General features: G+C 39.4%; 1 protein-coding gene across 3 annotated transcripts; it reads left to right on the top strand.

Annotated features, from left to right (window-relative positions):
• The first annotated feature begins 7,960 nt into the window (after nt 1-7,960).
• Nucleotides 7,961-13,988, top strand: CBR4 (carbonyl reductase 4). Of its 3 annotated transcripts, none has more exons than XM_064417698.1 (6): nt 7,961-8,289; nt 10,226-10,367; nt 10,898-11,018; nt 11,473-11,609; nt 12,213-12,347; nt 13,719-13,988. In XM_064417698.1, the coding sequence occupies exons 2-6, from the start codon at nt 10,226-10,228 to the stop codon at nt 13,895-13,897; spliced, it is 714 nt and encodes a 237-aa protein (XP_064273768.1). In that variant the 5' UTR covers nt 7,961-8,289; the 3' UTR covers nt 13,898-13,988. The 3 variants fall into 3 exon arrangements, with proteins under 3 accessions (XP_064273768.1, XP_064273767.1, XP_064273766.1); XM_064417697.1 differs by lacking the exon at nt 7,961-8,289 and adding an exon at nt 8,662-8,876 and having other exon boundaries at nt 10,901-11,018; XM_064417696.1 differs by lacking the exon at nt 7,961-8,289 and adding an exon at nt 8,667-8,876.
• Nucleotides 13,989-23,863: the final 9,875 nt, after the last annotated feature.

Genomic DNA, 23,863 nt, shown 5'->3' with positions numbered 1-23,863 from the left:
GTATCATCTCTAGATCCCTTTCCTTTCCCTCTTCCTTTCCTTCTCTTTTTTTTCCTTGTTTCCTTCTTTCTTGTGGGCATCATGTGATGTTAGCTTCCTTAAACACTCATATTCCAATGGATTTAATGAGTGCTTGGGAGCCAGATGGCATGCCATATTTTTTTTTCAAAACATTTTAAAGTACATGACAGACAATTCATGTTGACAGGAATGCTTCGCTGAGGTGTCTGTAAAGCAAATGTGTTACTTGTTACTATTAGAGCAGAATAATTGTTTATGAAATGCATCCTCAAATTCAACAATGATTCAGTGAAGTAAACAGAAATAAACTGTGCTATGTAAACACTGCACACTCTGGAGAGATGTTGCCCACTTGTATAAGATAATTACGATCTGAGTGATGCAGTCTGGTATTACGCAGTGATCGTCACCAGAGTCCAAATTCAGGCAATTTTGTACGAACATCTCCAGTTCATGGGCAGTATTAAGGAAAAGATTATGGCTGGAGACAAAAAAGATTTCTCCTTTTCAAGGTAGCTGGAAAGAGAGACGTGTTCTTCCTTCTTTTGTCTACTAGGAAGAGAGAAAACCACAAAAGCATTATTCATATAGAAGGAAAATAGGTAAAAGCAATGGACTTTTCTATTGTAGTTAAGATTGGTTGAAGTTGTAGGTTTAGCTTAAAATTCATGGCAAATGATCCTTGTGCTGCAGAAAGCCAGCCTGGAGTAGAAGCCAGATATCTGGTTTTGGGGAAATAGCAAGGTCTCTGATAAATGCATGGTCTTCATGTATCCATCTTTTCTGGTTTAGCAGCTACACTGTGAAAATTAGGAGGTAAATACTAGCTTGAATACTCTCTGAATATTTTTTTAAAAAATGTTAAACATGGACAAATCTACTTCATTCCTGAATTTATTCATTATTCTTTTCAGTGCTCTACATCTCTGGCAATTGTAGAGTTCCCTAAGAACTCAAACAAACAAAACAAAACAAAACAAATGCAAACAAAAAACAAACAAAGCTAACCAAACACCAAAAAACCCCCAAAACAAAACCCACAAAACAAAACCAACAAAACAAACAATCAAACAATGGTATATGAGTTTTACATCCTTTAAAAAAACTTGTATGGGGAGTGTTTCTTTTGTCAAGAAAAAAACCCATGAAGTCTAGAAACATAAAGGGAGGCTGGATTCTGACTGGAAGGAGAGCTTGTATACAGCAGGCTGGGAATAATCCACCCCTGTGATGTGCAGTATACAATATATTCTCTATGTTCAGGATAGAAAAAGTACTGAAGGTTTAGGCAAGTGAGGATAATTACATATATATAGATACATATGTAAATATGTATAAAAGAAATCAAACCAGGCTCTTGTATCACCTCTACAGCTGTGTCAGCCTGTATTGTGTAGCTCTGAACCACGATTTTTGTTCATCACTTTTGATGGTAAAATACACACCTTCTAGACTCATCTGAATTGCTCTTCCCCCCTTCTTCAACTGTATTTCCTATAAAGTTAATATATGGGATTAATAACAAAATTACCTTCTGGAGTTTAGAGATGGTAGCTTGTGCAATCCTGGGTTTCTGCAAACCACACTATTAACTGTGTTGTCAGGCAGGAGTGGATACCAGACCTTTTATGGGGAGCTCAGAACATGTTTGACTTCTAGTAAAATCTCATCATAAACTGTGCTCTTACAAATCAAAACCTAGATGAGGGATGATTGAAAAAGCCCAGCTGTTGAAATAGGTAGGCATTTTATATAATCAAACATTACTTATATGACAGTCCAGTGTGAACAATAGTTATTTTCTTCTAAGGATGCTAATCTCTCCTGATAATTATTGAAATAAATTATTCACTGTGATAGATAAATTTTAAAAATGGTGTAAGCAGTCATCTGAAAATACCTCTTTTCATCTTTAATTACCTAATTCTTACCTCATTAAGCCAGATGATTGGGTATAATTATAACTGACTACTTTATTGGAAGGAAATACAACAGTAAGGGTTTCTGTATGTCACAAGAAGATGAAGTCTTCAGCTGCTCAGTTAAGTACAGAGTGAGATTAAATGACAGCAAAGTACTTCCGCAAGAAGATGTGATATGAAGCCAGATTTATTTAGGACAATCTGATAGAGAAAATTGAATGTTGGGAGTTCCTCGAAAACTCTGTAAGCATTACTCTATGTGATTCAGGCTGCAAAATGGTAACAAGCTGTAAAGAATATTGGTTTTGACATTTCCTATAATACTGGTGAAGATAAAGGAGGTGAGCAGTCTGTGAGATGTGAGTGATTGTCACTAGCACTATCACAGTTGCTGTTTATTATGGAGCATGTTCAGCAGTCATTGCTGGCAAACCTTCAGCTGAAGTTTTGCCAGTGAAAGTCCTTATGTTTAGGATCACAGCTATTTGCAGTTATGGAGGGATAACTACACAGTCCCTTGACTTGCTGCTTTCTGTCAGTAAGTGGATGTGCTACATTAAGTTGGTATTCTTGCACTCAGTAGATTTGTGCCTCATTAGGGCTACCCTTGAAAACATATTCACGGTCACATATTGGATGTATGCTAAAATAGGCGAGGCTGTAAAAACAGATTGTGCTTGTGCCTTCAGTTTCCTGCTTTAAACAGCTTTTGAACTCTTCATAAATGTTATGAATGTCAAGGTAGGTATTTGGGGGAATGACTGAAGTATTTCACTTTCATGTATCTCAGATCTACTAATTCCTGGGTGTTAATTACTCTGTTTATGAAACAAACATTTGGCCTTTTTTTGTTTTGTGTAAGTCCTTAGAACTTCTCATGAGAAGGGAAGTGAAGGATCAACTCTTGTTACTTATTAACTATGTTTTTCTATTCTTCCAGCACAGGTCTTTAGATGAACTTTCTCACCCTAATGAGTTCAGTCCAAATCACTTGGTCAAATCTTTCTGTATTTATTCCCCCACTTCTTTATGACTTTGCCCATTTCTCCCAACATTCCACCTCCTTCCCACTCCTCAAAAAAGCAAAGGGTTTACTGACTGGAAATATGAGTAGATGCAGCAAATTTTCAGGAGACTGCATCACAGGACCAAAGCAGGCAATGATTTAGATTTGTCCATACCATTTGTGGAGATTGAACACCTGAGACTAAGATTAGTGATGTATTAGGCAGGAAAACCTTGACACTTTCTCCGTCATAACAGGAAGGAAATTTTGTCTGGTTAAACAAAACTATTTTCTGTTAATCCTAATGTTGAGAGCAGATTTTTATATGTTCTGGAGTGAAAACCTTTGCTGATGAATAATTCTCAAAAATACTCTTTTTTTTTTCACCAGCAATTGTAGTATTAGTTAGAGGGATTTTTACAAGATAAATCAATTCTTGAAATAATTTGCTATGAATCTTACTTTGCAAATTATATAAATGTGTAGTGAATGGGAATATGGATGAGACTATGAAAGGCAAAATGGGGACGTTAAGGATGTTCATATGTAAAATAAAAGCAAATTGCGCAAGACCTTGAGTAGATGTTTATAAATGGTTTTTAGCTATTTTTAAGTGCTGTTCCTGAGACTACTTCATTTTAAGTATATTAGATATAATTAAAAGTAAATTGCCTCTAAGAGAACCGGAGCAGAGTTATTTACTCAGGAGTATTCAGATACTTCTGCAAAACTCTTGGATATTATTGTACCAGACTTTCAGTGATATTCTTAATGCTTATGAAATATGCAATACACAAAAAAACCATCCTTTCTATACAAAATGGTCAGTGGAGATTGGTGGGAGTGACATGTCATTCCGTGGTGGTGTCAGCTTTGACTGTTTTCCAGATTGCCCTGCTGGGAGATGCTGACTGCTCTGTGTGATGCACTTTGTGCTTTTGAAAAACTGTCTGTCGAAGAGGTGCTGTACAGAAAGCGGTGAGTTTAGTTCCTCAGTGGCTAAGCTGGTTATTTCTTCCTTGTTCCTAGTCCTGGCCTGGGACTCAGGAGCTAAAAACATACACTCGGTGGCATTCATAAGGAGTGGGATGCATGAAAGGAAGTATGAGATTTCAGGACATGCTGAGATCCTAGATTTCATTTCTTTATTCCAAACTCCACTGATACACACTGGGAGTGTCCAGTGTCTGTGATCAGACAGGAGTTGTGGACAGAGGCTGAACGTGTGAGAAATGTTTCTTGAAGATAGTTTTGCAGGGGTGGGTAACGTTGTGGTTGTTTTATTATAATGTGTCAGCACTGGAAGTGAGGTGCTCCATTTCAGCAGCAGATGAAGCAGCAGTAATACAGGCTCCTCTCTGTTCCCTCCATGGTGTGCCTGACTGCTCACTGCGAGCAGCAGCAGTTCAGTGACCGTGCTAACTCAAACATGGGCCTCACGCTGACGTGTGAAATAATCCTGGTCCTAGTGGCAAAACCTGTTTAGCCAGGAGGATATGAAAACATTAGGTAATTTGCCAAGGTTCTGATAGCTTTGTTTTGTTCTGGGTTTTGGTGCTGTGTTCTGTTTTTAGAGTTTTCACAGAGCTTTTATACTTTTCACAGAGGTACCAGAAAGAAATTTCTTAAGAGGAAGAAGTTTTCAATTTTTTGAAAAGGTACCTAAACTTTATAAAACCATTTCATGTTGGCATGATAAAAGTTCACTGTTATCACACAAGAATAAATATAGCAGAGATTTTGCATGGTCTAGAAAAACAAAACAGACTGCAGTGTCATAAAAAAAAGATCGCTTAAGAGCAAAGGTGTGGCAATTTGGCCACTTAAATATCTGAACTGCTGTGGTTGGGGAAAGTCTGCCAAGTGGCAAAATACTGAGAAAAGAGGGGTGTTTTTTTCCTGTTGTACAATAAGGCAGTTGGATTCTTCCTTAGCAGTTTATCTCAGCTTTGTGTCACTTGCCTAGAAGGCTGAGGCCATATCAAAGACATTTGGGAAACTCATCATAAAACTTGTTAGTTCTTTATTTATATGTTTTGTATGTGTGTATATAGCATAAATATATATGTATATATAAAAGTATAGAATTAGTAACTAGACCGGATTTTCCCCAAGGTAAGCAAGAAGTGCATTCCTGAAGAATGAGGAACAAAAAGAGACAGCAGCTTCAGTGCTGAGCTGTCCAAGCAAAGTAGAAAAATAAGAGGAGCCCTGACAGCTCACCTAAAACAAGGCACATAGTCTAGTTTACCCTTTTTTTACAGGAAGAAATGTACGGCAGTGTGTTGACTGTGTGACCTGCCATGGAGTTATCATTTGACCTGGAAAGAAGGAAACCTCTTAAGCTCTTCCCTGGATTAATTCTGTTCTAAACCCATGACTCCTGTATCCCAGATATATGCCCCCATCATCAGATCTGCTTAAGCTAGGGAGGTCATCTTTAATACACCAGTTGAAAATCAAAATAGTTTCTTGAATGTTGATTTCAATTGATGCTTAATCCTCAAGGTTTTACATTTCTGGACAGTGATCATCTGGCTTGAGTGTCAAATCTCCTTGGCCCACTTTAACTTTTTGTTCTTGCTTCTATCAACTGAAATCACTCCAGACTGCTAGCTATGACAAGCTTGTTCAGTGGTGAAAAACTGAAGTTAGTGACCATGTTTCCAGCAAGGGTGGAGACTTGAAAGCAGGTTTTCTCAGAGCTGAGTGCTCCAAGCAGCAGGTGTTTGTTTCCAACAGGACTGAGCACACGTGCAGCCAGTTCTCCAGTTGTTTTGTCCCAGGCCTTACACGAAACCCATATAACGTGGGAGGTATGCTTTCACAAGCAGTACAGGAACACTATGAAAATGCTGCTGGACATGGGAGCAGCACTGCTCTTTCATGTGTGACTCTTGGCAGAAATTTAATAGGCCACAGATTCAGGCACCACTGTGGTTAATGATTAGACTCAAGTTCCTCTGTAAATCATGGCTTAAATCAAAACTCAGAGGAATTTGAAATACCTGATAGAGGGGACCTCAGTTACAGTGGCCTGTTTTGTGCCATTTTGCTCTGATTTGCATTTTTTGTGCTTTTAGATATATCAAATATCATTTCCTGTTTGAGACTATTCTGTTTTTTCCCATGTTAATAGAGAAATTCTTACTTGAAAGCAGTATCTTGGTTGTGTGGGAGAATGACAAAAAAAATTAAAGAAAGGAAAATAGAACTCTCTAAGGAAGAGTTTTTTTAATGTCTGAATGCTTTAGGCTTGAGGAAAGACAGCTGCATCATTTTGTACATTGTGGACAGGTTCCAAGTGTGTGTATACACGGTCACACAGACAGACATACAAGAATTATTAGCTTATTATATGTTCACATTAATAGTAAGGCAGGCATAATAATGACCAGTATTGAAGTAGCTGTTACAGATCTGGTCATGATAGACGGAACAGGTCTATCAGATCAAGTTCTTGTATCAGCTACTGTTCCCCCAAAAGGGGAGGTAATCATTATGACAGTGATCTGTCTCTTGCACTCCACTAGCTTTATTGGGAAATCAGTGTGAATAAACTGGCTCAGATGAACCCTGCTTAATCTGATCTTGTGATTTAACCAGGCATCTGGAAAAAAAAGCCTAATGTCACTTTGGCCAATGAATGAACATACATCTGGTTTTAAACACTATGTTAATGAACAAGAATTAAACAGAATCTTGTCTGAACTTTTGAAAAGGATATTTAAGGATATTTGTCAACTATAACACACTTTAAAACCCCCACACTTAACTCATGCTTACTCTGTGCCAGCAAAATCTTAACAGTACAGGACAGATTAGTCTTTTACTTTCTTACAAGAGTAGGTCAGCTGTATGGCTGAGGAAACAGGTCAAAATAAGGTAAAGTCATAATTACTTATAATTTTTTTCACTTAACTATGAGCATCATATTGGATAAGGACAGCAGCGGGCAGATTTTATTTTCTCTGTAGTATACACATCTTCAGAAAACATCGCTAAGGACCATTTTTTTTGCATTCTGTGTTACTTTGCTTATAAGCTTCACTTGAAGAAAAAGCTATCCTGGTCCTTAATTATGCTAGGTACCAGAAGTTTTGGTCGGAGACTATTCTGAGTCAAAGTCTCATCTCTCAGTGCCTTTTCTTCTTCATCACAGGGACCTCCAAGCTTTCAGAATACGGCATGGTCACAAGCGTCATTGTATCACAAAATCTCATTCACTCTTTTGAAAAGAGTCACTTGCAATCTAAACGTACTTGCTGAAATAAACTAATTCTCATAATAGCTTTTCTTCAAAATTTTATTTTTCTTACAGATGTTCACCTGTTGGCCAATGCTAAATCTGCTTTTTCTTCTATATGTAAAGAATAATCTGTGGAAGAAGAATCCCACATGTATAGAACTAATGTTATTAAATGCTCTACAGCTCCCCTGAAACATGTATAATCTGAAATTCTGAAAAACACCTTTCAAGTCAAAGGCAAGAACAGTATGCTTGCTCATAGAAACTCCAGTAGGATTTCAGCGTATTACTCTGTGGAAAACAATAACAATTAATAATTTTTCTCAAAAAAAAAAAATCAAAAATGTATTCTTGTACAAAATTGTCATAGCTTTTATTAGTATTCCTCAGGGGGTAAAATTTACTCAGTGTGTGTGACTTAATTAAGAGTCCACAGAAACCCCTCCAGCACATCATCAGACATGGATCATAACTGTAAACAGCATTAGCGTTACAATAGAATAGTTTTTAAAATATTAGTTTAATTGCATATCATGAAGTTTGCTTTGCTTCCTGAATAGGAACGCTCACAGATGCTTCTGCATTTTGGGCTCATCTGCTTTATCGTGTTTGAAATTTAACTCTTCTGGTACAGTGATGCCTCATAGACGATCCTTGGGATTTTGGGGCAAGGATACATGCAAAAATGAGAGAAACAAAATCCTAATTCATCTAGCCGCTTGCATCTGTATATGAAGCACATTTTGGTGCACGAAGGGGGTAACAAGGGCAGGAAGGGGGTAACAAGGGCAGCTCTCGGCTGCACGCCGGACGCTGTAAAACGGAGTTTCAAAGCGCACGGTGAGAGCAGAGGGGCGGCCCGTGTGCGAGCGCGGAGGACGCGGGCGGTACGCGCAGGGCAGGGCCCCTCAGGCCGCGGAGCCCCTCAGGCCGCGGAGCCCCGCGCCCGCCGCCCCGGCTCCTCCAGCCGCCGGTGGCCCCGCGCTGACGTCACGCCGCTCGCCGTGACGCCTGCGCCCAGCGCGGAGCGGAGCCGGCCTGCCCGGGGAGGGAACCGCGCTCCGTGAGGGAAGCGAGCCGGCGGCCGGGAGGTACCGGAGCGCACCTGGAACGCGTCCTCGCCTTCTGCTCCTGTGCCCGGGGCGGGGCGGCAGGCGCAGCCCGCGCCTGGCTCGGGGCGGGGGGGACACGGAGGGACGGCGCGGAGCGGCCGCGCTGCCACCGTGGCACCGGCGGCGCGCGGGCCGCGCGTCCCGGCGTGCCCCGCGGGCCCGCGCGCCGCCTCCCGCTGTCCGTGGCGAGGGCTCCCCCTGCAGCCCGGCCCGGCCCGGGCCCAGCGCGGCCCCGCCGCCCGCACGGGCGCGGGAGGGAACCAGGGAGGGGCCGGGCACGGCTGCGGGAGCTCCGCTCCCCTTGTTTCAAGGTGCCCTCCGTGGGCTGGCAGCCGAGCGCCGCGGCGTGCTGCCATCGGAGCCCCCGGGTCACGCGTTACATGGTTTGGCTCTGAAAGAAGAGCGAAGGCGATACGGGTGCCTGAGTGTGCCTGTTGCTCCAAGTTCACTTCATTTTCCCTGCCGTTATTTATCCAGGGACCAGCCGGTCATTACTCCTGCTGCCGCTCTGGGCGCCCTGTATGGCGTTGTTGTTAAAGCACGAACTCCACATTACTGCGTGGCAGGTGGGCCCTGTGCCCCACCTGGGAATGCCTGGTTAATGCACGAGGGGCTTTCATTGCCCCGAGAACATGCTTGGTTTCAGACACTTGTGGGTTGGTTTCAGGCGCTTGAGAATACTTGGGGAAAAGGACAGACCTGCTGCTAGTTCGGGCTCTGTCACAGAAGACCAAAATCCTCATGCCACTGCATGAGTTTGTGGTGGCCTGGTACACTTAGTACCAGGTGCTTTTCTGATTGTCACTCACCCAGAAGGGTTTACTAGACCTCAGTGAGGCCAAGGGTAAGGTCTAGGGACTTGGACGCTCTTTAGTGATGTACTGAATAGCTTCCATATGTGTAGAAGTAACTGAATAGACCTGAAAGAGGATACAGGTGGAGAGTGGAACAGTGAGGGGAAGGTATGAGGAGAAATGCATAGAATTATCAGAAAGCAAATTAAGAACAAAAGGAAGTACTTTCCCACAAATAATAAAACTCATTGCCTCGGGATGAAGACAGTATAATTGGGTTCAAAAAGGATTTATTCAAATGTATGGAAAAAAGATTCATTGGTAGTGCTTGATTCTGCCTCTGTCTCCTCAGGAAATCCCAAAACAGCTGATTGGTTTCTAGAGCTTGCAGAATAAAAGATCATCTGCAGAAGTACTTTCTTTGTGCACTCCATTCTAAACATCAAAGCTAGCTACTTCAGAATCATTTCGTATTTCAAAAAGCTTTTTTTTCCTTCAAAAGCAGAAACAAAAAACCCCAGGCTAGTGGGGTTTTTTGACAGTATTAAAGCAGTGTAAATACAATGGTTTCAAATCATTCTCAGTGACATTTACACTGGTGGTGTCCAACACAGATATTTTGGATGGAGTGAGACCTTGAGGCTAAATGACTTCAGCACAAGGACAGTGATTGCAAGAACAATATAATTACAACCAGTACATCAACCTTGAATAAGCAGCTGTTGAATGAACAATACGTTTTGGCCTTTAGGTACCTAAATCACATAATTCATCAATTGAATAAAAGTTGCCATAACTCTACTATTGGATTGCTAGATTATGTGTGTGATTTTTAAATTTTTTTACTAGTTTGTAAATATTTAAGAATTAACTTTCATTTGTAGAGGTGGTGTCTAATTTAGTTCAGCTGCTTATTTTGAAAAAAAAAATGGACACAAACAAATGCATAAAAACCAAATCACTACTTTTGTAACCCGGTGTCAAGATTACAGCCTTCACCTGTTTGTACAAACTGCTACAAACAGGTGAAGGCTGTGATGATGACAAGAGCAGCAGTTGATGTCTGGCTCCACTGGACACAACATTGATGGTTGATTTGCAATTTATGAATTATTTTGAAGATGGGCAAGGTGTGTGCTGTGTTCGGAGGATCCCGTGGCATAGGCAAAGCTGTGGCAGAGCTGCTGGCACAGAGGGGCTGCCGCCTGGCCATCATTGCTAGGAACCTGGACGTGGCCCAGAGCACTGCCCGTGGCCTTGGTGGTACGTATGCTGCTGTGCACTCATCTCCTCCCTGCTTGCCTGACTGGTGAGAACAGCGAGTCCTTAAAAACCCCTCCTTCTTTAACTAGATGGAAAGGAAAATAGTGGCTGAGAAATATTAAAAAACAGCTGTATTGGTACAATTCTGTTTTCACAATACTTGTTGAGAAGGTAGATTACCTTTTTTATCTGCATGATGGGAATTTTAAAACGAATGGAATTGTATGGGGTCACAAGAGAGGTGGTGTTAATTGAGTCATCCTCAGCTCCTGAAGTAGCCAGAACTGAGACCAGTCTGCTCATGCTGAACTTTTGACTCCAAAAGGCAAAAAATATAAGACAAGGAATTGTCACATAACTAATGAATACAATGCTTGAAAAAAGTCTTTATTTAATTGCCTGGGGATTAAATAGGTTCCTTAAATTATAACTAGTTCAACATCTGTTTTGCAACTAAGCTGATACATTCTGAAGAAGGTTTATGAATTAAATACAGCTTTTATTGTGACGTTGTATATATTTCAATACAGCAGGACATCTGGCACTTAGCTGTGATGTATCCAGTGAAAAAGAAGTCCAAAAGGCTTTTGAGGAGATGCAGAGGAATTTGGGTCCTATTAATTACTTGGTTAATGCAGCTGGGATCAACAGGTTGGTTACTCCTTGCAAGACTGTGGGTAATTCTGGATGAAGGCAGCTCACTGTAAGGTGCTCTGGCCCTTTGTGCTTAGTAAGAGTGTTGCTAATGAGCACATCTGAAAACAATATTTACGTGCTTGCCAGTATTTTGTTCCTGATGGCAGTAAAATGCTAACAGATGATACAGCTTTCACTGTAGTTTCTGCATTCTGAGTTTGACTTCCCCCTCTATTCTTTCTTCCACTTTTCCCCCTGGAATGGTCCAAAACAGTGCTTGATACCACTCTGCAAAGGAGGCTCTGTGTTCAGAAGCATGGCTAGCTTGTTTTTTTGCAGCATTGCCATTTCAAATGCGTGAATGTATGGAGCCACATACAGCCCCATTAATATTCTGTTCAACAGTCTTTTCTTTATGAGTGAACATGATCAGGAGGTTGTTCAGTGAATTCTTTGGTTTGTTTGTCAGGGATGGTTTGCTACTGAGAACCAAGACTGAAGATATGATAGCCCAGATTCACACTAACCTTTTGGGAACAATGTTGACATGCAAGGCTGCTCTAAAGGTCATGATTCAGCAGCAGGGAGGTGCTATTGTCAATATAGGTAAGTTGCTTCTGTAAGCCCTTGGAGTTCTGTGTACTAGTCTTGTAGAAGTGTTTAGCAGGTGTAACATATTACATTGCTTGTTACAATTTACTTGTTTTCCTTTTCCTTGTATTTAGACATTCTATATTTAGCATTTCTTTTTGAATGCTTATTCTTTTGTGTAATTTCAGTAACTTCTAAATAGCTTTTTTCAGTAATAAACACCTCATAGCTTATATTTTATTGAAAAAAGAAACTTTGCTATTCTTACCAGTTCTTTCAATATCTATATATATCAGCTGCTGGCAGTTAACTAAGAATTGATAGGTTCAGTCCATTTCTTTCTTTATTTAATTCTGGGCAAGGATACTTTTTTTTAGAAAAGTCTTAATTTTACTCTTCTGGTGCTTGTTGGTCAACATAGATACATGAATTGTACAAAAATCACAGCTAATTGGGAGATTTGCTTATCCTAGCAGGCTAAAATGCATAAAGTCATGCATAATTTACTCTTTTCTTGTGATCACATTTTTCATTCCAAGTTTAGAATTAAAATGATAAAGTTAGTACCATGTTTCAAGTTACCCATTTCATCTTCTCTTTGATGTTTCTTTATTTTAGGGAGTATTGTAGGACTTAAAGGCAACTCTGGTCAAAGTGTGTATAGTGCTACCAAAGCAGGATTAGTTGGATTTTCACGCTCTCTTGCTAAAGAAGTAGCAAAAAAGCAAATTCGGGTCAACGTTGTTGCTCCAGGTTAGTTTTGAGGAATTCCTGCATCCTTGACTGTTGCAATTCATTAAGACTGTGGATCTTTCTTATATTCTGAAAGTAACTTACTACTAATCTCTGTTATTTTCTTCAGCTTTGTAAGTAAATGTTCTTAATATCTTCTGTTTGTTTGTTTAAAGTATAATACATTCTTTCAGAAAACCTTCAGTCTTTTCAAGGGTACACCAAGAAATTTGGAAGAGTGAGTCTGCCTGTCCTTCTGTCCATTATTACATAATGAATGTAGTTTTTTTCTTTGATCCTTCTTCAAAACTCGCTCTCCTTGCAGATGGAAGGATTAGATCTACTTAGAGATGGAGAGCTACCCTTGTCTCCAGCTAGAGGATGCTTGTTTGATATTAGGGAAACATGACAGACCATGAGAAAGCTGTCATAAAAGCACCCCTGTCTCTGTAGTAAAAGGAGGAAGTCCTGAAAGTTATTTCTGTGAGTAAAGGTTGTAGTTTCCTAAGATGATCTAGTTCAAGCAAACTGCCACCCTTAAGGAAAAATCCCTTCTATATTTTCTGAATTTTTCCACTCATAACTGTGTACATGCTGCTCACCTTCTACTACCTCTGATGCCTTTCAGAATTCTACATGAACCTGTTCAGCTTGTGAACTAGGCAGGAAAAATACTTTTATTCTTTAGTGAGTTGAGCAGCTCATCCACAGCCATCATAAAGGGGCAAAGTATTACAGTAGAAAGCAAAAGGGAGGCTTTCCCTTCTTGATGGCAGCTAGAAAGCAGGTAAGACCAGCTCTTTATAAAGCTGCAGCTTGTTGCAGAGTTGTGCAGCAGTGGGAAAGCCAAATCTCAGATAATGGAAAACTGTAAAAATGGTTCTTCAAAAATGTCAAGAAATATTCTTCAAATGAGTGCTCTAACAGAAACTACGCAAGCACTGCCGTGAGTTCTGAAATAGAATGCAAACACTTTAAAGACTGAGAGGGTTTCTTGCTAGACATTTTGTTTCTGTTTTGTGCTCATATTTTAATTGAGAACATTTTGGTGAAATGGGTATATTTTGTCTTTCAGAAAAGTGTTACTAAATATAGTGTTTGGATTGAATTTTAGTTACCCTTTCTTGTTTGGGTTTTTTAAATAGACTTTTATAGATCTCTGCATTTTGGTTATTGCATTACTACTTCCAAAAATGAAAGGTATTTTATTGGTTAGATAAGGAAGTGGTTTTGGCCATCAAATGATGTAGGCTGCTTTGGGAGACTTTGAAGAATGGGGTAGCTGGTGCTGAATCCTGGTAATAGATTTGACTTTGTAAGACTTAGTGGGAAATCCACTGGATAAATTTAGTCGAAGGTTAGGTAACTCTTCGTATATCTCTCTGCTCTTAGGCTTCATTCACACAGAGATGACAGCTCATTTGGAAGAAGATCAGTTAAAGAAAGCAATTCTCCTTGGAAGATTTGGAGAGCCTCATGAAGTTGCACAAGCTGTTGTCTTCCTTCTAGAATGCCCATATGTTACAGGGAGTGTTCTGGTTGTAGATGGAGGCTTGCAGCTTATGACCTAAGTACTGCCTTGAAAAAATGACTGCTTTAATGTCATGATAGTAATATATAAATATGTACTAAATAAAGGGAGAGGGCTGGAAATTGTTTGAAGATTGATGTACATAATTGACTTGGTCTTGTTCAGTCCGAGGAGAAATTCAGCAGCAGTGAAGTGCAACGTGTGTGATTAGCTGCCTGAAAGAGTCTGTTTGGTATGATAAAGTCTGTGTATGAAACAACCAGAAAAAGATCTGGTTTTGATACAGCGATAACTTTAATAACGTCCTGATACGTTTTTAAATTGCTGGTTTTTTATAAAGTCCTGCTTGCTAATTTGGGAGAGAATGAGATTGTATTTGAATTATCATGTTACACAAAGGTTAATAAAGTGCAGAGATGTGTTTATTGGGTGGCAGGTATGATTGCATCAAGTTTTTCAAGTAGGGCAAAGATTGTGAATGCATAGTTTTGCATTCTTATCAGTTAGTCCCTACAAAGTAGCAAGGAGTTTCCTTTGAGCTTTGTTTGTTTGTACCTAACACTACAAAGCTAGGAACTTCTAGATCTTCAGCATACCTGAATTGCCTTTAGACGCTTTAATTATATGCAATGTGTTTTTTATAAAGTCAAAGCCTACTCGGTTCCATTCCTGAATGTGTGTACAGCACTCACTCAATCCAGTGGCTCTTCCGTGCCCATTGAAGGATTGCTACAGCACTGGAGCTGCTAATCCTGTCATATTCTCAGCTTGAGCTGCACATGCACTGCTGAACACTGCAGCTGCAGACCTTGCTCTGTAAGACGCCTTACAAGGACTCAGTAGAGTCTGGAACGTGTATCACTTCCAGAGGACAAAGTCAAGGTGTTTTGTGTTTTGCTCTGTATCTTCATGAACATGAAGTTCAGCTGTTAAGTTGATGCTCCCTCATATGTATGTATAGTCAATAAAATGGCCATTTGTTTTATTCAAAGCAACTTTTGAAGCAGAGTAATTATTCTGCTGTAAATGATTCTGAGTGTTCCTGTCTTGCTGAAAACTTACCAAATGTTTGACCTCAGGCTTTTCTATTGAGCTTGAGTAATTTTTGATAATTGATGTTTTTATTATCTCTAAAGAAAACTATGAATGTGGTTCAGGACCTTCACTTCTTAGCTCTGGTGCTCATTGCATCATGATCCAGATGTTGATTCAGCTTTTGAAATTGCTTCCCATCTTGGCACACACCACAATACAGAAAGAAGAGATCTCGCTGATGATAACTGAGTCTTTAAAACTGAGTCTTTCTTCATTTGTGCAGCTGAGAAATTTTGTCTTTGTGCCAGAAAACAACACATGTTCAAGCTTCTTGCAGGTATGTATTGAGAAATAATACAAGGAGTATGTGTATGAACAGGAGATTTTACAGTTGGTTGTGCTACTCACTTTGGAATATAAAATACCACTAAAAGTAATCCTTCCAGGAGTCCTTATCTTCCTGTTATTGCTGTTATGTGTCATATGTGTCTTTGCACCAAAAATATAAATGCTAATTATGTGTTTCCTTGATAGAAGGAGTTGGCCAGAGATGTTGTGAATTTTTCCAAGGGCACTGAAGGTGAGGAAGGACAGCTGGTACATTTTCACTAGTCAAGTAGGAATATGTCAGTGACTTGGCTGCTGCCCATACCCGTCCTTGGTATTTTACAAACAAACCCTGTGTGACATTTCTTGACCAAAAGCCAAACCTAAGAAACTAGAAATAATTTTCTTTCAGTAAGTTCTGACCCTAATTATTATTACCCTTCTTTTTTTTTTTTTGGGTAAGGGAGCTGTTAAATAAGTTATTAGCAATGGAATTTTTAGTTTACGTTTGCAATTAAAACCTGAAATAATGCTGTCAGTAGAATCTCAGCATGCCACAGAGTAATTTCCTTAAAAAGTTCCAGTATATAGTATGTTTTTATTATTGCTGTTGCCATAGGGCCAGACTGAAGTGTTGGTAGCTTTAAATCATGCTTTTAAAAAGCTTTTGCCACCCTTTTCTTTGAACTGATAAATTAGAACAGAAAACTGGTTAACATAATCCTGGTTCTGTCTGGCCTGGTGTGATGTCTCAGACAGGGGAAGTAGGGACTGTGCAGGGTAGGTAACAGATCAGGTGTGTGTCACCTTAGAAGACTCTGGTACCTCCAGCAGTTTGTGACTGGGATATTTGAATCCACCAATGGATAACTCTGGTTAAGGCCTGCAGGCATTAAAAACAGCCCTTAGGTGCTCTCTCTGTTTTGCTTTTGAATTTGTAGACCTCTATCTTATCCAGCCTGCCTTAGTTGTTTCTGTTTTGTACTGAAAAGTCATATTTCTTTTAATTGCTTGTTGCTGGAGAGCTCTTTTGTATCTTAAATTGTCTTTGTTGAACTTTGCTTTACTCTTCCAGTTTCTCAAGGAAGGAGCACCAGGTAGAACTTCTTGCAGAATTCAGTGTGGATCTATTAAAAAAAATTAAATTGTTTTATGTTTTGTTATATATTGTTTCAAAAAAATGCCAAGGTGTTTTGCTTTTTCCTAACCTTTGCACTTAGATTTTCAGAACAATAATTAATGGTCTACTTGGAGTTCATTTCTACATATTTTTTGTATTTTTTGTATTTTTTTCAGCATTAATTGTTCTCAAATCTCTATAATGAGTTTGGTTTACTGGCTTTAACACCTATTTCCTTAGTGAAATGGTTCTGCAATTTTTTAATTCCTTAATCCCTTTGTGACTTTGACTAACTTAGTGTTAGTGGACTACACTGTGGCATTCAGAAACTGCTGTCTGAGAACCCTTAGAAATAGGTTATACTTTGCCTGCCCCAACAGAGAACTGTGGTGTTTTATTGGCACTGCACATCCTTAGGGGAGAACAGCTGCTGATTCATTCCCTTTGTCTTCTATCTTTAAACAATGTACTGATATGGCAACTTCTTTTGGCAGCACAGCATCTTTAATAGTTTTTGGCAAGGGAATGTGTCAGATGTGTTTTAGAATTTCAAGTATGCACCATTATTAGATCTCTGTACTCCCATCTCTTTTAAGTTCTTCTTTAGAAGAACTCTAAAATGTTTATCAAACACGATTTTCCTTTGCAAAAGCAGCTCTGTATGTTTATCCTGTTGTTCCCTTGGCTTTAGAACAATTTCTGGCACTTTGCTATATACAGAAAAATATATTTAGGCTTTAATTCCCTGGATCCCTCTGGAATCTCTTCTTAAAAAACAAGTGGTCCTTCCACCCACTAAAATCACAAGAACTTGCTCTCATGTTTGCCAGCTTCCGGTCACTTGAGGCAGGTTTCACTCAGAAGTTTCCCAGTGCAGTTACTTGGTTCCTTTTAGAACAGGGGAGTGAAAGGCCTCGTCTTTCTCCTTTGTCCCTCTTTCCTCTGTAACCTCTCTCGATGTAAAGGAAGCAGTAAAAGCTGCAACAAGGTGCCTGTAGAAGTTCTCCTCGAGTTCCTCCATGATACCAAAAACTGATCATAGGGGTTTGTTTAGAGTCTGGGGATTTTTTTCCCCAGTGGATTTTCCTTCCCTGAGCACTTTGCTTTTTCCTTTGATCATCTGCTTGCCTTCTTCAGGCACAGTTCCTGTTCCTGAGGTGCCAGAGCACTTTTGCAGATTATTCCTCTGAACTCTGATCTGGCTGTAAATGTTACATTCAGTGACTGATTCCATTTGACTCCTAAAGCTAAATTGCTGGTTTTACAAAGGTTGATGTTTGAATGCTAGGAACTTCCCCCTCTCCACAAAAATAAATTGAATTTGATGTGTGTATTTAAAATTGTTATACTGAAGTTCAGTACATTCAATCTTAGTGTTATCATTGGGCTGCATCTTAATTTTGACTTGTCTTTCAAGCTTCATTTTAATATTTTCTTATTATATGTTGCTTCTTTTTTATGGAAGTCTATGGTAGTGGACTTCTGTCTTTATTAATAAAGTTGGCCAATAGACTTGCAGAAGTAAAAGTCACCTTTAAAAAATCACTTATTTGAAAATAGCATTTTGGCTCAGGGTGTGTATGGTTGGGGTGACCACAGCCAGAGTTGGGTGGACCTAATTAGTTGCATGAAAAAGAATATATTAAAAAAGTGATCTTGGCCTCTTCAGTGTGACGTTTATCCAACATACTCATGACTGCTGTCTGTCATCACAGTTACATTGCTGGCCTTAGACTTCTCAGATGTCATAGCTATGGCTATACGTATCCATCTTCATGGGTGAGTACAAATATCATCTAAGAACAGAGGTTACCTTGCTAGGTTTGGAAATTCAATCCATGTTTGATTGGATGATTTAATATGTTGATATTTATTTTTATGACTTCTATATATTTTGTATCAATACCTTACTTTTTAATCTTACTTTCATCATACTTCTGGTATGTCTGTTTTGTCACTGTCTTTGATTAAAAGCAGACATTTGGGCTTTGCATCTTGTGCTGCTGGCATTTATGCCAAGCTACATATAACTGTTTGGGGTTTTTTGCATATGGGTGTTTGTGGGTCAGACTGCACTTGACTGACTTAGAATCATTACTCAGTTGAATTTTGAAAACTTCAGTGCACTATCATATTATATATAGTTTCTGTGATTCTGTTCCTAATAGAAGTGAGAGAATGTGCTCTTATCCATCTAATGTTTCTTCACCCACTATGTTGCTTAAAAGTCTCCTATAATCTGTTAAATACTGGCATCTTTTTGCCTTTTTTTCTCTTTAAAAATTAAGTATTTTATGGATTCCCACTACTCCATTTTATGGATTCCCACTACTCCAGTTCTAAAGAACTGGAGTCCAATTCCTAAAACTGTTTTTTCAGGCATGCTTTGCATCTTCGCCTCATCCACTAGATTTGGGAGCATTTAGAGAAGGCTACAATGCAAGTCTGGTCTTTAACTTAATCTGTGATTTATTCCACATCTTCTCTCCTGCCCCATCCCATCTCACTGGTTTGTAGATGGCCTTTCACTACCACCACAGAATTTCTAAAGAGACCATCAAGGCAGGTTTTGAGGGTAGCTGCTTTTGCAGCTGTCATTTAATTCAGCATGCAGTCCTCTTATACAGCAACCCTCTTTCTGACTCACCCATAATGATTGCTTTGAGTTTTTACTCTGCTGGGTTCCTGCTTCAGAGAGGATATCCTTGCTAAAAGAAGGTTGTGTACCGCAGTACTTACTCATTTCTGTGACCTGCCTTGTCACTGCCAAGTTAGGAAACCTAAAATTGTTCTTCACTTGGCTTTGAGTTTGATTCAGTTCAAAGTTCATAGGTAGTGTGATTTGCCTGTTCTGGGGCTTAGTTGAAGCACATTATATTCCTAGAAAGTTAATTGTTTTGTATGTCTTCTCTGTATTTTTCTAATGTTTGGGAAGATGATGGATTACTCTTGTTCATCTTTTGTCCTCAGTAGGTCATTGGAGCCTTACTTTTGCTTATCTCTTAAGAAATATGTTTGTAATTTAGAATTTGCTGTAGTGAGCTCACTGTCTAACACAAACAGTCTTTTCTTGCTCTTGAGGCATCTGTTGCAATTGATGGGCTGGATGGGCTCTAAGCAACCTGGTCTAGTGGGAGGTGTTCCTGCCCATGGCAGGGGGCTTAGAACTAGATAATCTTTAGGGTTCCTTCCAACCCAAGCCATCCTTCCAACCCAACCCAAGCCAACCCAAACATTCTTGTATGTAAAAGTTTGTAGCAGGACACATAAAATGTTCATGAGGTGGTTTTGGTTTGGGATTTTTTAAAAAATATTGCAGCTGTAAGGAGGAGCTCTGATGGGGAACAGCTTTTGCAGACTCTGGTAACAGAAGTATATAGTGTTGGCTGAGTTGGTGCATGTTGAGTGAGTTAGGGTTGTATCCCATGAAGAGATTTCACTGTGGCCTCCTGAGGGCAGTCTATCCTAAGGCATTATTGTACTGGTAATGACTTGGTGAGTAAACCTGTATTGTTTTAGGGAAGTGGAGTTGCCTGTGTAGATGCAAAGCTGATGGCTGGCATCCCTGTTACTGGTTTTGTAAAATCCTGTTCCTTATATCCTGAGCTGATGAGGGTTGTAAGGCATGACTTCTAAAGATGAAAAGGATTTCATATTGAGATCAGTGAAATTTGGATAGGAAGTGGATATCTTAATCCCAGCCTGCAAAATCTCTTTGTTATATTAGTACCTACAGTTAAAACATACATTATAATGATTCTTTATTGCTGTAAGGCAAATTTTCCTACTTTCATGTATTGCACAGTGTGAGGCTGTATTACATGACCCTGAAGTGTATATTGCCTGTTGCAATTATGTGACTTGTTTTTTTGGAAGAACAGTGTAGTTCATTCAAGTAAAGCAAATGAAAAATGAACTCTTCAAGGCCAGGTGCTCCCACTTGATTCAGTTAATCTGTGTTGGAAAAGATAGGTCAAGTGTAGTTGTGGGGAGAAGTCATTGGGTGTGCTTAGTGCCTGAAGAAGTAACTCTGCTAAGTCCCAAGTTACTTTTGATTTTCACACATATTGGGTTCAGTTTCAGATCATATACTAAGGGCTTCTTTAGGCTGTAGATATATCTATTAGTAAAAAAATGCAAGCTGTACCTTGCCAGACATCTTTGGGTCAGCATGACTATAATCACATGGTCTGGTATTTTTATGATTTTATTTTTTACGTTAACAGCTCGTATCTGTTAAGGTCTGGGATATGTTTAATTCATGGTATATAAAAAAACTGCCAATTTGAATATTCAGTATCAAATGCAGTGGGACAACACCAAGGTAAAAGCCATCAAAGCTTCCTTGGTGTCATTACACACACACATTAGGGCAGTGTCAGTGGGAGCGTGGGATGCAGATGTCACTGAACAAATGGAGTTGTGTGGATGTTCCTCAACATTTCCCAGTCCTATGATGGTACTGAGGTGCCCTTGCATATGTAGCATACTAATGGATTTGAAATTGCTGCATGATTTTGAATAATTTGTTTAAGAATAACTGCAAAGTGATTATATGGTATTGCTGAAGCTTGTTAGTGAAGCAGTTTGATGATTTGTGAATTCTGACTTGCAGATCTCCCAGCTCGGTATTTTTAATGCTTGATGCACTAAACTGCATGTTCCAGCTCTGTGCTGGAGGCTGTACTGTCACACCTGGATGCCAGTGACCTGTTAAAAGCTCTCAGTTGCAGTGTTTTAATTCTGATCCTTTTTGTATGACCTTTTATCCTAGTTTTTCACATAGTTGGTTAATTTCTACTGCAAACTTCCTGCAACTTCAGAGAAAAGAAGGAATATAGTAATTTCTCTTGTTTTGATTAGATGTCATTTAGTGTGCATGTATGATTTTTGATGATGAGATGTCCCTGCCAGCAGCAGACTGGAGCTGCATCCATTCTTTGCAGGCCCTTGTAGCTCTGTTTTTGGAATGTATATACAGAACAGAGAGCAGCTATAATTTTATAGTTCACCATAATTTTCAGGACACCAACATGGGTGAGATCATTAATTTGCAGTAGATTACAGGTGTGGTTCCTGTTGTATAGAAAATCTTATGTTAGTTTCAGCACCTTTTGCAGTAGCTCAGAAAGGTCCTGTTTGGCAGTCTGGGTTTTGTAGCCTCAGTTCTCTACAAACACGCTGTGATGTCCGGGCCAAGAGTTGTCTAGAAAAGTTTGATGGCAGTATGTCTCCCTGAAACTGTGTTGTTAAACACACAGGAGAAAAGTCCTACCATAATCCATTTGGTGTGATGAGACTTGGTAGAGCTCCTTCTGTAAGTGTTGTAATCATTCTGTGCAATGGCCATGTACTGTTACTTTTTTCTGCTTTCTTGTTCTGCAGCTGTTTCTGGACCATTGATGCTACTACAGAACTAGAAAGTGATAGCAGTTACAAGACTTGGCCAGTCCCCAGGGTTACCTGTTACACTGCAGTTGTTTTATAAAGCACAACATTTCTCCTTCTAGGTGGTGTTGAACTGGAGTTTGTCTCCATCTGAATGGCTGCTGAAATCTTTGCTGTGCAGGTACTGCTGCTCATTGACTGGCTTTTTTGCTTAGATGTGATTGAGCATTATGTTCCAAACACATTTTTAGTAGAGATGCAGTGCAGTATTAGATAATTTTATGTTTTAATCACTTCTGTTAAAGAATGCAAAATGGCCTAATTTTGAGTTGGAGTTGCAAGCTTTAAGTCAAAGAATACTGTGTGCTGTCTGGAATACATTGTAAATTCCTTGGGGCAGGAACTATGTTTCCATCTGCCTGAGGTGTTTCACGTGCTCATATTTCTGTTCAAACAGAAAATCTGTGCAGAGGGAAGGCTATTTTAGTTCAGGAGAACGATATAAATGTCAGTAAATTCTACCCCTTGCATGTACATTTGAATGGTGAGGGAGTGAATTAGCCAACATGCATAATCCAAGCAGGCATTTCTAGTCTATGCTTGAATTTGTCTATAGTGCACAGTGTGCATTAGGCAGCTGGGTTTTGCAGTCAGAGCATGCAGCTCATCCCCTCAGCATCATGGCATGTTGGATAATGTGAGCTCATGAAGTACTTACATATGAAATCTGTTTGGGCTACTTGCAGAGGTGAGGATGTAGCAGTCCAGATGTGGAGAATCAAGGCATTTCTTATCATACACCCTAAGTGAATTAAAATAGACCTTGAAAGTGGTGATACAGGAAGAAACAATGATTTATAAGCTGGGGTTTCAAGCTGGACTGGTTTTGATCCCTAATTGCCAGTTAGCTGTGATGGAAGCAAATTATGCTTGTTAACTAATGCTTGCTGTTGCCTTAAAGCTGTAGGATAAAGGCACTGTGTGCTAAGTACACCACCAGCTGGAATGGTGGAATGCATGTGGAATTTTGCACCTCACTGTTTGTATTTTTGACAGAGGTTTCTGTTGTCATCCTGATCATTGTTGAATTGAGTCTCTGATTGCTGATTGGACTGATCAGCTTCCTATACAATTAGAAGACTTCCCATACCTAAACTGGAAGTCTTGCAAAATGTCAAGGCTCATTTTTTTAGTCTTAAAAAATGACAAAAGTACACTCTCAGGTCATACTATCTGTCTTTGGACTATGTGGAAGGAGATTAAACTTCTGAAAGTTACTTTGATGCTTCCAAGAATTTTTGCTTTTTGGCTTGAGAAGTTAACTTGCTTATGCCACGCTTCTATCTCTGACTTTGTAAGCCCAAACAGTCCTGGTAACTAAGTAACAGCACAGCTGAATGTTTTCATAAAAACAATGTTGCTGCTTAGAGATGTGATTTACTACTTAAGTGTGTCTGTACATTTACACTGAGGCAAAAAGTGATGATGACCTCATCTTCAACAAGTCTCAGTTGTTTAGTCCCCAAGCCAAAGCCAAACGTTCTGTGAGCAGACACAACTCCAGTGACTTCAGTTGCAGTATTGCCATTAATGTCAGCACTCACTCACTTAATTGCTGACATAAGCCTCTGTAGTGATCAGTGCTTGAAATGTAAACCCACAAGAAAAAAAATGGATAATGTTCCATCTTTCCTGGTATCTTCACATTGAAAAAAGAAGAAACTAGTCAGGATTTTGTAAGTAAATCTGACTTTTTTCCCCCCAATTTTGATAATGTCCTGTTATCAGGATCTTAAATGAATTTACCGTATCTTTTGCTTAGAATCAGTTGTAAGTGATGACATATTGCAATTATTAGAAATACAAAACAGACCTGCATATTTTCTAGCCTATTAAAAAAAAGTATCTTCCAGTTCCTCTTTTTGGCAAAAATTTCTCAGAATTTATGAGTAATGTTCCTATGTTCTGTTGAAACAAGATTCCAGGTCACAAGCAGACTATTCTGATAAATTCTAGTAGTTTTTAGATGCTGTATATAGGCCTCATTTAATCTGTATTCGTAATATTTAAAATTTCCAAATCTTACACTTGAATGCTTGTACTGAAACAGTTATTAATCTTTACCAGAAGGAAAAC

The sequence above is a fragment of the Passer domesticus genome, chromosome 4 (assembly GCF_036417665.1).
Source record: "Passer domesticus isolate bPasDom1 chromosome 4, bPasDom1.hap1, whole genome shotgun sequence".
Taxonomy (NCBI): domain Eukaryota; kingdom Metazoa; phylum Chordata; class Aves; order Passeriformes; family Passeridae; genus Passer; species Passer domesticus.
Note: the sequence above shows the minus strand (reverse complement) of the source record. Positions and strands in the feature narration are given on the sequence as shown.

Bases quoted from the DNA above. Each gene is read 5' to 3' on its own strand.
- CBR4 (XM_064417696.1), top strand. From the start codon at position 8,832: ATGGCGTTGTTGTTAAAGCACGAACTCCACATTACTGCGTGGCAG. The intron at 11,610-12,212 runs GTAAGTTGCTTC...TCTTTATTTTAG, and splicing joins AGGTGCTATTGTCAATATAG to GGAGTATTGTAGGACTTAAA. The intron at 12,348-13,718 runs GTTAGTTTTGAG...CTCTGCTCTTAG, and splicing joins GGTCAACGTTGTTGCTCCAG to GCTTCATTCACACAGAGATG.